The sequence below is a fragment of the Panicum hallii genome, chromosome 9, assembly GCF_002211085.1.
Source record: "Panicum hallii strain FIL2 chromosome 9, PHallii_v3.1, whole genome shotgun sequence".
In the NCBI taxonomy this organism is placed as follows: Eukaryota; Viridiplantae; Streptophyta; class Magnoliopsida; order Poales; family Poaceae; genus Panicum; species Panicum hallii.
In genome coordinates this window covers 10,951,604-10,966,854 of record NC_038050.1, presented here as the reverse complement: position 1 = coordinate 10,966,854, position 15,251 = coordinate 10,951,604, and the positions used below count along the sequence as shown (strand labels likewise).

Genomic DNA, 15,251 nt, shown 5'->3' with positions numbered 1-15,251 from the left:
CCTTTTCCTTTTAAGTTTTATATAGGAAAAAATAGTGGACTATGGGTTATGGACTTTATGGTACGGGCCCCGGCCCAATCAAAGCCCGTATCCGTTCCGGTTTCTTACGCCCGCTTGCTTGTATTATACCGAAGCGAGCGGCCAGAATTGCTGCTGGCCGTAGGGGGCGAATCAAAATCGGCGGGGGCGAGACATCGGAGCACAGCATGTCGGAGGAGCAGTTCCTCGGCGTGGCGGTGGAAGCCGCCAAGAGCGCCGGCGAGGTTCCCCTCCTCACCGCCGTGGATACTTTGCTTTTCTCTTCCTTCTCCTTGGGCTGTCTCTTCACCTGTTCTTGATTCCCTGAACAGATCATCCGCAAGGGATTTTACCAGACAAAGAATGTGGAGCACAAGGGCCAGGTATCATCTAGTCCTCTTCCTCCCCTTCCCCTCACGCTTCTTATGATTTAGTTCCCCATGTCGTCGATGTCGATGTTGATGCGCCATTGCGTCCCATCGATTGGATTGGGATTTGGACTCACGGTGCGGCGCATTGCTCGCCGATGCAGGTGGATTTGGTGACGGAGACGGACAAGGCCTGCGAGGACTTCATCTTCAACCACCTCCGGAAGCACTTCCCGGACCACAAGTTCATCGGGGAGGAGACGTCCGCGGCGCTCGGCGCCACCGCCGACCTCACAGACGAACCTACCTGGATCGTCGATCCCCTCGACGGCACCACCAATTTCGTCCATGGGTAAAGTTGCTATACTTTTTATATTTGTGTGGTAGGGTCCTTCACTGCACATTCTTTTTCCTCTTCTCATATCAATTCTCTGCATTTTCTGAACTTGCAGTTTCCCCTTTGTGTGCGTCTCGATTGGCCTCACCATTGGGAAAATTCCCACCATTGGAGTCGTTTATAACCCAATCATGAATGAGGTACTGAATGATTCGACACAATGTTCATATCTGCAGTGTTGGATTGAGTGGAAGGATGATATAGAGTCATGTAGACTAAAAAGGGAGGTTGTTTTCTTGTAGTATCAGATTTATATTGTCGTGTAAACCCCTTACTTTAACAGTCTGTTATATTTTGTCACTGCATTTTGAAAAGATTGTTAGTCCAAAGTCTAAACTCATGCTGATTGTTCCATTTAGCTTTTCACTGCGATTCGTGGAAAAGGTGCTTTTCTGAATGGCTCTCCAATCAAAGGTATACCCAGATTTGGTGTCAATCAATCTAAGCAACATCTTGGCCCTTGCAGTGCTTGCATACTGTTTTCCTCCAACTGACTATTCTTATTTGAATATGTTCATTCCATTCGCAGCATCATCTCAAGATGAGTTAGTGAAGGCTCTTCTGGTAACAGAGGTAGGCAACTTATACCATGCAGTTTACACACTCTTCAAGTTTGTTTAACTTGAGGGTGATAAATTGATATGTAGAAACTATATTGCTGCTTGTCCTCTTTACGTTTTCACATGATTTTATCAGAACAATGTAATTTGAAAAGAAAAGTTACTTCTACAAAATGAATAGGAACTACTTCTAAAACTCTAATAACTGAACAAATGACCTGCGTTTGTTTCCTGAATTTCTTCTGGTCGAACATCCTTCCATAAAGTTACTTTAGAGGGCCAACTGGCCAAGTTCAAACATGGATAGGGTATGAGCATCATTGAAGAAAGTTAATTGTTGTACGCTCCTTTTATTTTGTCACCTGGCATTCTTGATGCTTTGATAGCTGTAGCATTGATTTTTGTTTAAATGTCAAATGCTCACATGTAAGTTAACTAATACATCTTCTGAACTCTGGATGGCAACTTACATCCCAGAGCCTCTTACTGAGAGAACTTAATGGAAATATTGAACTGATAGTATACTGATTGATCAGGTTGGAACCAAAAGAGACAAGAACACTCTGGATGATACAACCAGTAGAATCAACAAGCTACTATACAAGGTAAACCCTGTAAAGTAGCATCAGGTGCATTAAATACAGCATGTCAGCATTCTTTACTGGGTTTTGTTTTCTGTTTTTCAGATTCGATCCATACGGATGTGTGGCTCTTTGGCGTTAAACATGTGCGGGGTTGCCTGTGGTAGGCTTGATTTGTGTTACGAGATGGGATTTGGTGGCCCCTGGTATGGTTATCCAAATTAATAACAGCAGCTTATATCATCTGGCTGTGCATCTCAAATTGCCAATTTTCCTGTAGGGATGTTGCTGCTGGAGCTGTGATCCTTCAGGAAGCTGGGGGCCATGTTTTTGATCCGTAAGTTAGCAAGTCTGGTCAAACAACTATTGTGACCGTAATTCTGTGAATTTCTCTTGACTGATTGTGCCTTTCTTTCTTCTGATTTGCAGAAGTGGGGGAGAATTTGATCTGATGTCACGAAGAATGGCGGGATCTAATGGCTTGCTGAAGGATAAGTTCGTCAAGGAATTGGGGGATACCAATTGAAACGACTACTACCATTATTCCTGAAGTAGAATAAGTACAATAAGATTACCTTGCCGTAACAATAATACCATATTGTTTCGGCAAATTTTTCCATGTAATTCTACACAGGGAGCAGTGGCTTGCACAACAATCTTGGATTCAATAACATTTTGCTGATTCGCGCGATTACATGGGAATGAGTAGGTTGATGCAATAGTGCCAGTTTCATGACTATACCATATACTTGAATGGAAGGGTAGCCCAATTAGTTTTTAGACGGAAAATGGAGACATCCTGCTTTTATAGGAAGCAATAAGGTTTGTTACAGTACCAGGTGCGCTGGGAATTCCAGCTGCAGTGAAAACAAAAGGGATTGCTGAGGGATATGTATAAATTGCCGCCTGTTCTGCATTTTCCTGAGGGGAACCTGTGTGCCAGTTCTGATGCTATTGATATCGTTTTGAAGTATAAATTTTTTACGATGTTCTAGTATGGTGTTGGTGCCAGAACTTTTGATGCCAATACCGAAAAGCACGGTGTTCGCTAATGACCACCGCAATACTATGGCAACTGGCTGGAATTCGGCGGGGTCAGCAAAGAAAGCAAGTAGAACATATTCCTCTCGAGGCTTGACTGTGCCCTTGCTTGTCGGCTGTCGCTGCCTGCTCTCTCTCGAGGCATTCAAGCAGTAGGGGGGCTGCGGAGTGACCGAGGACGCTCAGCCGCTCACCATCCATGGAAGCGGCGGCGGCGAGCTCGGTTGGGGCCGGATTCGGACCCCAGCCACGTCCCGCCCTGGGATTCAGGCACAGCCAGCTCCGGGCCCCAACCTGTTCGTGCCTGCGCACGCCCCGGCCGGCCTCGCGCCTCCTCTGCGGCGGCGGGGGTGCCCGTCCCCGCGGCGCCATCGCCACCGCTTCTGTCGACCAGCGGCGGCAGCAGCTGGGTGAGCTCGAGGCGGAGGCGGAAGCCGGTTCGGCCCTGGGTCCTCCGAGGAGCAGCCCCCGCGAGGTCACCGCTCACCACCTGCCATCCGCGTGCCTCGCTCGCTCGTCGTCGTTCCCGATCAATCCCAGCTCGTTCGTGGTCCGAGGACTGACTGGTGAGCTGCATGTGCAGGTGAGGGAGGAGATGGCGCGGTGCTTCGACCTCGTCCGCCGCCTCGGCCGGGGCGCCGTCTACCTCGGCTCCTCCAGGGTCCCGCCCACGCACCCGCACTTCCTCCAGACCACCGAGCTCGCCAGAGAGGCAAGCTTACAACTAGATACCACTTCCTAGCGGTTTCTTTACTAGTTACTCAAAACATGTTTCTATCTTCAGCTGTCAAGCAGCAGTTCAGCAATCAGCACTCTATTATTGACCTCACATAATTCACACAAATTTTCACTCAATGTGAGAGAATGATTCCATAACATCTAACCCGACTAGAAGTAGCTGTAGAAATGCGTGATTGGTATTGTACAGTTTGGCTTGGAGCATTTACTCCAAAATCTGCGGAAACAACGGGTGCTCTGATGCTGAGCTGCCTGTCTTAACATCAAAACAGATTGCTCGGCTGCTTGACTGCACCACATGGACCGGAGCTGGACCTGGCCTCATGGATGCCGCCATCCAAGGCGCCCTTGAGGCAGACAAGCCAATCGGTGGCCTCAAGATCGCCAAGGAGGCTGGTGAATGGACAAGCTCAGGCTTCCATCCTTACCTGCCTTCAGAGACCTACCTCACCTGCAGGTACCTAAATGCTGGCAACGCAACACCAAGATCAACTAGAGGGTTGTCAGATTGATGGAATTTTACTCTGTGCTAACTGCTAAGTTGAATTTCAGGTTCTTCTCTGCGAGGAAGCACGGGCTGGTGGATGCTGCTGTGCGGAGCAGCGCTGCTGACAGAACTGCTGTGATTGCATTACCAGGCGGGATTGGGACACTGGACGAGCTGTTTGAGATCATGGCGCTGATCCAACTGGAGAGGATTGGGTCGACACTCCCAGTCCCATTCTTGCTTCTCAACTATGATTCTTATTACTCAAAGCTGCTGGACTTCCTGAATGACTGCCAGGACTGGGGCACTGTGGCTCCAGGGGAAGTGGCGTCACTTTGGAAGGTTTGTGATGGGAATTATGAAGCCCTGGAGTACCTGGCAGAGTTCTACAATGTTCCTGCTGCCAAGAGAAATTACCAAATATCACCACCGTTGAAGCAGCACAGAACTTCATACGCCACGAGTTGATGTTGGAAGCATTTCACTAGATTTATCTGTTTTTTTTTTGTTTGCCCCCCTTTTGATCTTCTTCTGCAGAGAACAGATCGTCATTGCTTCAGTTTTTACAAGTTCTTTGAGTGGATCTTATCAAGCCCTTGGAAGCAATATTTCAAAGTAAATGGTGGTGATGAACGCAATCGAAGCTTGCATGTGGTTATTGTCTTTTTTTTTACTAGAAAGCATCTAATTATACTTGACCATTCTCTTCAGATTCAATTCCTGATTGCTACAGCTCAATTACAGATAAACTACTGTGGCAGATACTATCACTATGTCTTGTACTCTTACCCACAGACCCACAGTACAATCAAAAAGTAGAAATATTTGCAATAAAAGTTATTATAATCACAGCTGCGAACTCAAACAATACAACTCAAATACACTGCTCTTACTACAGTATAAATGGAAATTTTGCCCGTTCAGAGGGCATATGAATCAGTCACATACTCGTGTCCATGTATAATTAAGGACATACATGTAAGAAAAGAAGAAGAATTGACCCTTTCCCAATTGTCAACTAGGCTCAGTTGACGAGTCTGAATTCCCAAGCAATCAATCAGGCAAACTTCATTCACTCGTACGCAGATGCGAAGGCGGAACGCCAGGACTGGTCATCATCTTGCGTCGTGGACGGAGCATCGCACGAGTACTCCGGCGTCTTGTTCTCATGGTGGTAGAAACCGCCCAGCGCAGACTCCGGCAGCCGGCTCTCCGCAAGGTGCACCTTCATCGTCTCCAGCTCCATCTCGTGCTTCTTCCTCAGCTTCTCCAGCTGCTTCTTGAGCTTCTCGTTCTCTTGCAGCAAAGCGGCACTCCTCTCCTGCAACATGCAAATTAACCAAATTGCATTGGGCTGCTGTTCACACGTGAACTGTTGTATTACAGAACATTATGATTGTGTTGAAGTTTGGACTGACCTTTTCTTGTGTCGATGCTTCCTCTGCTTCCCTCAATCTGACGAGCAGTTCGCCAGCAGCATGAACAGCTTCAGCAGTATCGCGGAGCTGAATGCGGAGCCTTCTGTTCTGTTCTTTCAGCTGCGCCCTCTCCTTCTCTCGGTCAATCCTCACGGTGGAAAGCTCCGCGGCAAGGGCAGCAGCAAAGGCCGTCCCGCAGCCCTTCCTGCCTGCTTTGGCAGCAGCTCTCTTCACCTCAGAGATCGCCTCCATCACTCTGCGATGCTTCTCAAGAAGATCATTGTACAGCTCCTGGAGCTCAACATAATGTTCAACCATCCTGGCATGGCCATACATGGCTCGTTGGAGAGCATCATCCAGCTCAGCTGTGCACTTCTTCTCATTGCAGAGCTCCATCTCGGTCTTCTCTGCATGCATCCGGTTCGACTCTAGATCAACCCTCAGCTCTTCAGTGAGGGAGATCCATTTGCTCTCAGACTCCATCCATTTCTGTCTTTCTTTCTCCAGTTCATACTCCTGGTCTATGCTGCCGTTCCTTATCTGATCCAGAAGACTACCATTTGTTGACATATTAGTCTGGTGTTTTAGTTGCTCCTTCAGACTCTCAATTTCAGTAAGAAGTGCCTCCCTCTCATTCGGACTGAGTGATGACACCTTACCATCACCGCACTGTTCATCAATCTTGCTAGTTAGTTCTTCTGCAGGTGTCACACCATTTGGATCTGGACCATCTCTTGACCCATTCCTATATTGATCAATCTGCAATAAAACAAAGGAAATGTCAAGTGAAGGTAAATCACTGTCTGAAACATTATTGATTCATCACAGTACGTACCAAAATGCTCAGCTCCTTGATCTTTGCTGCCTGTTCTTCACATAAAGCTTCAAGTTCGGTCTCTCTCTTTGAAGCAATTGCTGCTTTACTGTTGTCGCCCTGGCCAAGTTAAACGTTTAAATAGATGATACAATTTGAATGCAATATATAAGTCAAAAACAACTTTGCATACCTTAACTGAAGAAATAGCTGATTCATTGGATGCAGCACCCAAGGCCAGCACAATCTGCTTGGCTGAGTTTATGTCTTCTGTTTGGTTCTCATTTGCATGCACTGGTTTCTTGCAGGATGAACAAAGGATGGTTCCTCGGCCCTCAGGTAGTGCCTGAACAGCTGAACTGACATTTGCTATTGACTGACGTGGATTCACCGCGAAATGATCAAATGAAAGGCCAACAAATGATCTTCGTGGGGCTGGATTCTGTTGATGGTATTCTATAATGTGCAAGCCTCGTTGGAGACTTGCAGCCAGTGAGTCAGTGGGGCTAAGCTTGCTTGACTGTAGAGAGGAACGAACTGTACTGTTTTTGCACGCTTCAACATTTATGTCACCTAGGCTCTCGGAAACCCTAAGCTTGCTTGGCGACAGCCCTGGTGAAGTGATGCTCTTTCTTGCTTTGTTGTGGATCTTCGGAGAAGAGCACAATGTAGGATCTTGTATCGGTGACAGACTTGGGGAGGCACTAACTGATAGACTAGATTTCCTATCAGAAATAAGCTCGTCACCAGCATTTGTAGTGCCAGGCACTTCTTTGTGCTCTTGCTGTAGTGGACTTCCAAAATCATCTATGATAGGCTGATCATCTTCTTCACTTGTTTCCAGATTCCCCTTGGCGTAAGGAGTGTTGTCATCCCCACTCTCTGCATCCATGAAGTCATCAAAAGTTTCAGATGAAGAGTGAAGCTTGCTAATCTGATCACGCAGTTCTTGCACATCTTCTTCGTTCACATCCACTTCTTCCTCTGAATCAACTTCAATGTGAGGCAAGATTAGAGAGCGATTAAGGCTCATTCGCAAATTATGCAAGCTTTCACGGGCATTTTGTGCACTGGAGTATCCAGCCTTGCAAGTTGCGGAGTCTCCAGACTTTGTTCTTATGAGTTCATCCTGCAAGGAATTAAATTATTAGCAAGTGTTCGTAAAGCCATAAAATTGGTCTACTTCTATGTGCTTCTGAGGCAATACCTTCAACTGACGTATCTGATCACTCAAGCCATTTACATCATCTTCTGATATCTCATTTATCACAGCTTTGTTTGGCAGAAGCTTTGCTCGTTCACCGAATCTTAGTGTACTTAACGTTCCAGATCTGCACCTGCATTTCCCAAGCATCAGTCAGCACAACAAGATCTAGAATGCGTAAAAAGAAATGCAAGAACAGAAAATACCTGTGCTCTGAAGAAATTGAACATAAAAATGTAACCCTCGAGTTGCCACCTAGTGTATCCTTCAGCACATGTGTCAAACGGGATTGCTCATAGGGCAAATCATCTTTTTGGGATTCTGGTGTTTCTGAAAGAATGTTGACTAGTTTCCTGAAATGAAACCATGCAACTGTGAGGTTTTGGCCTTCTTAATACATTTCATATCTTGGAGTATCTCAATCATATGATGTTTGTATTTGGAACAGAACAAGACGATTCAGCATATTGCACTCAGAGGCCCATAGCACATATCAAGACAGAGAAACTAAAGTGAAACAAGTAACAGAATAAATAATGATACATGGTATCTTGTATGACAACAAATAAGTTGTTGGCTAATGAGAAAAGATTATCACAGAATTTGACTGAACAGGCCGTTATAAATTTACATACCCAAGCCTTGAGAGAGACTTCTTCAGATGCCTTTCCTCCTTTGTACAATTCTTTGCTGCACCATCAAGGTCATCATTTTCAGGGCCAGCAAGGTCAACAAAAGTAATTCTGCTAGTTCTTGAACTACTAAATCCATTTGATGAACCCTGTAATGTTAATTGAACAAGGTAAATCCAAAATATAAATCAGCACATGTCTATCTGGTAAATATCTGACATAATTATTACAAAAAGATAGAATAAGAAGGCTCCACAGTGACATACAATAATCAACAAAGGACCTAGAAAAGAAAAGAAAAATTAACATCATAACATAGGATGGTAAGAAGGTGTTTACCTTGCTCCATGCTTCAATAATGCAGGTGAATATCACATGAGAACGTGAACTTTTCAAGTTCATACTGGTGGTGCCAACTTTCCTATTTGAAAGTCCCTGTAAAGAAAATAAACTTAGTTATCACGAGAAGTATGATTGGAAAAAAGACTAATCAAGAGAAGCATCCTTACAAAACAGAACCTCATGTTGCATGATGTAATCAAAGCAAACCTTTATATTCCACATGATGTTGCATGGGGGGTTAAACAAGTGTGATGTCTTGGTTTCAATCCAAAGCAATACAGAGATAAAAGATCCCGTTTTAAAAAGAAGAGAAGAGAAACTAAAAGGCAACTTGTTTGTGAATTGAGATGCTACCCCCCTAGCTGACTTGGTTAGAGGGCTCAAGTAGCACCTCCCCAGGTCTTGCGTTCGACTCCCCGTAAGAGCGAATTCCAGGCTGGGGTTAAAAAAATCCCCTCACCAGCCACCACACCAAAGCACATGAAGGTCCAGCCCGCTCTCACACGGGCAACGGCAACCTCTATGTAAGGGTGAGGCAGGGGTTCGGAGATTTTCTCCATCTGCGTGAGAAGGCCTTCTTCTTATATTAATGCTCGGGGGGCGGCTTGCCCCTCGCAGACCGAGTTTTTAGTTTCTCTTGTTTCTCAAATTTGTTCTTAGAGAAACATAATAATTACTTGAAACAGTACTGTTTACAAAAGCATAAAAACTATATTTAGAACACATGATGGATGCTATAATGTCTGGTCCAGATAAATTTATATCTTAAATAATTGAACTAACCATTTTAATAATGTGGAAAATGCCAAATGTTTCCATATTCGTAACTTGCAGATTCTGTGTAAGGGTGAGGCAGGGGTTCGGAGGTTTTCTCCATCTGCGTGAGAAGGCCTTCTTCTTATATTAATGCTCGGGGGACGTCTTGCCCCTCGCAGACCGAGTTTTTAGTTTCTCTTGTTTCTCAAATTTGTTCTTAGAGAATCATAATAATAACTTGAAACAGTACTGTTTACAAAAGCATAAAAACTATATTTAGAACACATGATGGATGCTATAATGTCTGGTCCAGATAAATTTATATCTTAAATAATTGAACTAACCATTTTAATAATGTGGAAAATGCCAAATGTTTCCATATTCGTAACTTGCAGATTCAAGTTAGCAGTAGGTGTCATATAAACTTGCAAATTCGTGCAACAACTTCCTGATCAGTGCATCCACTATCCAGAAACAGAGAACAACATAAATGGGAAGTTGTTGTGCGTATACCTTCATCAAAATCTGATTGATATCCTCTACTGTTGACACATACTCATCAGTCAAGTTTTCGACATGGATACCATTGCCAGCATTCTCTCTTATCTAAAGGAATAAAGTTGGATAAGATACAGATATACCAATAGCAATTGCAAATCCCGAATAATTTCCTTGTCAAAAAAGATACCTGCAGGTCACGCTGAGATGGTTCCAACAGATCATTGATCTGCTCGTTATGTACCTGCAACAAAGTTGGGAAAGCAAAAGCATGTGTTCAGTTCCAGAAAGCATTCCAAGGCATGGTTCAGTTGAAAACAAACAGATAACTACGCACCTCGAGGAACGAGCACCGGCATTGGTAGCTGGTATGCTTCTCAGGAGAGCTCTCTTGCGTCTGCACCGAGATAGGCCACATCAAGTCAACAAGATCACTCAGCGATTTACAAGAAGTAAAGAAGAATTTTCTTACTCTTTGGATTCGAGAGAAGAGGTTCTGGAAAACCCGAGGCACGACACCGCGGTCAGCGTGGTCAGAGCCGCTGTCAACCATGGCGCCGAGAGGGCCCCACATGGTGTGTGTCTTACCAGTGCCGCTCTAGAAGCATTCAACAACACATAGACGAGCATCAGAAAACAGGAACAGAGAAGCAGAGAACAGGAAACCGACTCCTCGGATTAGCCGACTCCTTGGATTAGCAGTACCTGGCCGTAGCAGACGAGGGATGTGTTGAATCCAGCCAGGGCGTTCTCGATCAAGGGCAACCCAACCAGATCGAACGCATCGGCCTGCAAACAACCACCAATTCACAGATTTCGTTCAGGATTGCGCACAGTTGGGCCAAGCTCCGCAGTGTAATGGGGTCAGGCTGCTTGTATACCTGCGAGGCCCTATCGTCGAGGACGCCATCAACCGCGAAGGACCGGTCGCCGACAGCGACGGCGTCCGGGGCGGTCTTGCGGACGAACCACAGATCCTTGCCGTCCACCGGCCGGCTCACCGTCGGCCGCACCCTCACCACCACCTGCGCGCACACCCCCACACATCACGAACAAGGATCGCGACCCTCACGAGATCCCAAATTGCCCTCGCATGAAGCGGAATCAGGTGAAGTGGGCATGCTACGGTACCTTGACGGAGGGCTCGTTGTCGGCTGGCGCGGCCGCGGCGGTGGCCGTGGCGTGATCCTCCTCTGCGGTGGCCGCTGGGTGCTTCGGGCGCGGCGAGGCGGCGCCCTTGGCGGCGGGCGACGCCGGCGGCGAGGAGGCGAGGTTGGGGTGGAGGTTCTCCTGGTCCGCGGCGCGCGGGGAGGCGGCGCCGCCGGCGAAGGCGGAGAGCGAGCGCGACCCCTGCCGCTTCAGGTTCCGCCGCAGCATCTCCATGGCCTCTTTACTGCTGCTTCTGCGTGCTAAGGCGAGACGCCGATCCGCAAGCGGAATCTACGGAATCGAGTGGGGAAGAGAGGAGAGGAGAGGGGAGGAGAGGAGCCGAGAAGGGGCGCTTGATTTGCTTGTAATTGTAAGATGCGGTTGGATGTCTGTGACTGTCCGTTGGAGTTAATTCGAAAACTTTTGAAACGGGGGAGGCGGCGGGGGTGCGGTGCGCCGCTGGCGCTGGGGGAGCGGGCGAAGGGGGAGAGCGACGCGGGCGGCTCGATCCGACGGGCTGATCGGCGATGGACGGCTGGGGTATTGCCCACATGGGGTGGTGGGCGGTAGCGTGCGCTGGCCTGGGGTCACCGGACCGCACTACTAGCCGTTGGGTGGGGGAGGGGAGGGGCGCCCGTGCGAAAGGCCAAACGGAGAAAACGCCGGCCCGGTGTCGTCGGACGCGTCGTGGAAAGCTGGCTTGGCTGTCTGGCGGCCCAGATCGCTTGTGTTTTTTTTTTTTGCCATTTTTGTTTCATGATATCTTAGTATCCTACTTCTGTACGTACATGTAGATCCTAAAATTATACCTTCCCGTTACATCGGATATTTGGATCTGGCTGATTAAATTAAATTTTAGTCCTATCACATCGGATGTTTGAACACCAGTTATGAATATTAAATATAGATTAATTATAAACTAATTCTATAAATCTCGACTAATTCACGAGATGAATCTATTAATCCTAATTAATTTATTATTAGCATATGTTTACTGTAGCAATATTGTCAAATCATGAACTAATTAGGTTTAATGGATTCATCTTATGAAATACTCTTCATTTATACAATTGGTTTTGTAATTGGTCTACATTTAATACTTCTAATTAGTATCCAAATATCCGATGTGATAGGGATTAGAGTTTAGTCTGGGGGTATCCAAACACCCCCTTAGATTTTCCGGGTAATTCATGGGAGGCTTGAGTAAGCTATATGGGGAGAAAAACCTGAATATCTAGGCTTGGGCAATTATAACGATTTGCAAACTTGCCTACCTAGGTAGAAGATCTTGGACTTGAACAGGGCCTCAGTAGGGCACGGGTAGGGCCGGGCCCAAACAATACCGAGGTGAGAAAAAATAAAATTAATTAAATCAGCTGCTTTAAAAGTCATGCAGATTTTATGGAAAAGACCACCGGAGCAAAACTCTCAGCCTATAACATATATCTTTCCCCATGACAGAAAACATCAACTATGGTCTTCTAGCACAACAAACTAGAATTGGCATAGTCAAGCTGTTCTTCATAAAATATTCATTATTGGATAGGTCAAGCAACAAATTAAATATTTGAACGATCTAGCAAATACAAATCAGAAGTCAGGTTCCTGTCAGAATTTAAAGACTGCTCACTTCAGTTTCAAGACAACATTTACTTATATTAAAAAATAAAAGATGGCAAGTCTATACCACTAATGAAAATACAATCTTACGAAAAATTCGAATTAGCTGAACAAAAAGACAAGGCTATTTTTGCTACATGATGCTTTAATATGTGAATTTTTGTTGGAGTGCATCGTGCAACTCTGGCTCATCTATAGATACCCCACCGTTTTTTTTTTTGCATATCCTTCCAATCTACATTACCCCACGCCTGATAAACAATAAAAAATTGTTTTTTTAATTTTGTGACCCTTTTATCATACTTCTACTTCTCGATCGTCTCCAACTCAGCCTTACACATGCATCTTCCTCCACGTTCCCACTCTGCTTCTTGATGAGATTTTCTTCCATTTCCTTGTGTACGAACCTTTCATGTTTCAATTTCTTTCTCGTCAACCTGTACATCTCAATTTCATTTATTCCATCTCGGAGGCAATGCTACACCTTTGAATTCACCTCGCCACCACCCATCTCTTTTGTCTTGCCCTTTCCAAGCTCTTTTGGCCATACCACTCACTTGGGTCAGATCCCCCACAAGCTCTACTACTCTACATTTCTGACACAGTTCACTACTAGTCCCCTTCATTTCCGGGGATTGGAACTATGCTGGAGCAGAGAAGGCATCACAATCAGTTATTATGTATCTTGATTAGGATGCAAGTTATATTTATTTTGGGTTATTGAGTTGACAAAAAATTTGATAAAATAAATTTAGGATGAGAAATGAACTACGATGACATGTCATCGTAATATTTAGTTGACCATAAAACATAAAACATCATTGGTACCCACCTGTATCCCTAATCATGATACCTACCATTCCAATCTCATCTTAATGGTCGTGCATGCCTGAAAGTGGTTTCTTTGTATGCTAGCTGATGCTACTAGCTGAGAGTACATGAATATGGCGGAGTGTATCATCAAGCAGCAGAAGAAGACAAGCAGTGCATACATATGAGTTGATATATAAATACTTATACAGGGCTTCCTCATCATTTGAGAAACCCTGTGCTATTACTGGATGTAGGTCTTAATAAAGGAAAAACTGCTAGATCAATAATGTGTGGGCATTTTATTTGGGGAATGTTGCATTACAAAGTGTGTGCATGCTAACACTCATTGCAATTGACCCATTTACATTAAGTGCTTAATACTGTTTGTTAGCTATCTAGACGGATCGTTGGATTTTCTCTCCCTCCTAAAGTAAAATCTGAAGTATCTTTGGCTCGCTATGCACTCTGCTTCTCTGTATAGTTTATATATACTCCTCCGTCTAAAAAAAATGAAATTCTCGTTTCTCGAGAAGTCAAACAATTTAAAGTTTGATCAAATTTATACAAAATAATATTAATATTTATGTTATGAAATAAGTATTATTAGATTAATTGTGTAACATATTTTTGTACTATGTCTATTTGAAGATATAAATGTTAGTAATTTTTGTATAAAATTGATCAATCTTGAAATTATTTGACTTTTCAGGAAGCAAGAGTTACATTTTTTTTGAACGGAGGGAGTATATCGCTTTTCTCCGTAGTACAGGTAGCCCGCACACTAAAATAAGGTGCAGAAATAAGGTGCAGAATTAAGGGCCCTGTTGGCCAGGGGTCCCTGTCATCTTCTTCACTGCTGTTTTTATGCCTTTACGCTTGCTTTCCACATGCCATTTTATAAATGCTGCATGATGTGGCTGTTTTTGATGTATGCGCGTGCTTTAGGGGGTGTGGGGGTATATTGTTAACACAATTTATTTGCTCATTAAACTTAACTTGGACTGATTTCTTATTTGAACTATCCATGAGAGCATTACATATGCAACTTTCTCTCAAAAGAATTATTGGATGATGTTATAATATAGTTACCATAGATTGTACAAAAAAATTTGCGGGTATTATACAAAATTAATGACGTAAATATCATTTGATCGAATTGCATTTTAGAGGTTGTGGTGCCAATGTAGGAAAGAACAATTTTTGGCACACATATATAGGTTATGCTAGGCATTCTGTCCAAATAACCATTCTTTTAATTTTATAAAGTCAGCCATCATGTAGAACAAAATTCTCTACGTAACAATTGTGCTTGTTAATTGCCACTATGTCAAATGCACCGGCTGTAGTCATGCTCTCTCTTTTTTCTTTGATGGAAGTGGTCAACATGTCATCCGTGCAAAGAAGGTTTGTGTAGTTATTCAGCGTCTTTGTTTCGAAATACTCCCTCTATCCTGAAATATAGAGCATTTTGGTTTGTCCAAAGTCAAAATAGTCTATGTTAGACCAAATTTAATTTATAGAGAAGAATATTAGTATCTAACACATCAAATAAGTAAATTATCAAAATATATTCTATAATAGATCTAATTATTCTCATTCGACATTCAAAATATTATTATTCTTTTCTATAAATTTGGTCAAACTTAGACCAATTTGACTCAAGACAAACTAAAATACCTTATATTTCAAGATGGAGGGAGTACGTCTTAACATACTTAAAAAAGCTGTGTTGTATCAGTCTAAATCCAACAATTTTATGATCCACACTAATTCTCCAAACGGTGTTGAATTGGGATTTTTCATGCGCTCCAAATC

The 15,251-nt window shown here is 44.2% G+C and overlaps 3 protein-coding genes across 3 annotated transcripts; 2 read left to right on the top strand and 1 right to left on the bottom strand.

Annotated features, from left to right (window-relative positions):
* Positions 1 to 105: 105 nt before the first annotated feature.
* Positions 106 to 2,651, top strand: LOC112874556 (inositol monophosphatase 3). The gene is made up of 10 exons (XM_025937933.1): positions 106 to 263; positions 351 to 401; positions 551 to 738; positions 839 to 923; positions 1,143 to 1,197; positions 1,313 to 1,356; positions 1,880 to 1,948; positions 2,030 to 2,130; positions 2,205 to 2,261; positions 2,354 to 2,651. The coding sequence occupies exons 1-10, from the start codon at positions 207 to 209 to the stop codon at positions 2,448 to 2,450; spliced, it is 804 nt and encodes a 267-aa protein (XP_025793718.1). The 5' UTR covers positions 106 to 206; the 3' UTR covers positions 2,451 to 2,651.
* A 336-nt stretch (positions 2,652 to 2,987) lies between these two features.
* Positions 2,988 to 4,840, top strand: LOC112874555 (probable cytokinin riboside 5'-monophosphate phosphoribohydrolase LOGL10). The gene is made up of 4 exons (XM_025937932.1): positions 2,988 to 3,440; positions 3,549 to 3,677; positions 3,976 to 4,160; positions 4,256 to 4,840. The coding sequence occupies exons 1-4, from the start codon at positions 3,165 to 3,167 to the stop codon at positions 4,656 to 4,658; spliced, it is 993 nt and encodes a 330-aa protein (XP_025793717.1). The 5' UTR covers positions 2,988 to 3,164; the 3' UTR covers positions 4,659 to 4,840.
* A 174-nt stretch (positions 4,841 to 5,014) lies between these two features.
* On the bottom strand, positions 5,015 to 11,372 carry LOC112874554 (kinesin-like protein KIN-12C). Its single transcript, XM_025937931.1, has 15 exons — positions 10,986 to 11,372; positions 10,736 to 10,879; positions 10,560 to 10,643; positions 10,327 to 10,452; positions 10,192 to 10,251; positions 10,045 to 10,098; positions 9,870 to 9,962; positions 8,598 to 8,693; positions 8,262 to 8,407; positions 7,833 to 7,979; positions 7,630 to 7,759; positions 6,616 to 7,551; positions 6,444 to 6,542; positions 5,609 to 6,367; positions 5,015 to 5,511 (listed from the first exon to the last, which is right to left on the bottom strand). The coding sequence occupies exons 1-15, from the start codon at positions 11,235 to 11,237 to the stop codon at positions 5,263 to 5,265; spliced, it is 3,375 nt and encodes a 1,124-aa protein (XP_025793716.1). The 5' UTR covers positions 11,238 to 11,372; the 3' UTR covers positions 5,015 to 5,262.
* Between the last annotated feature and the right edge of the window lie 3,879 nt (positions 11,373 to 15,251).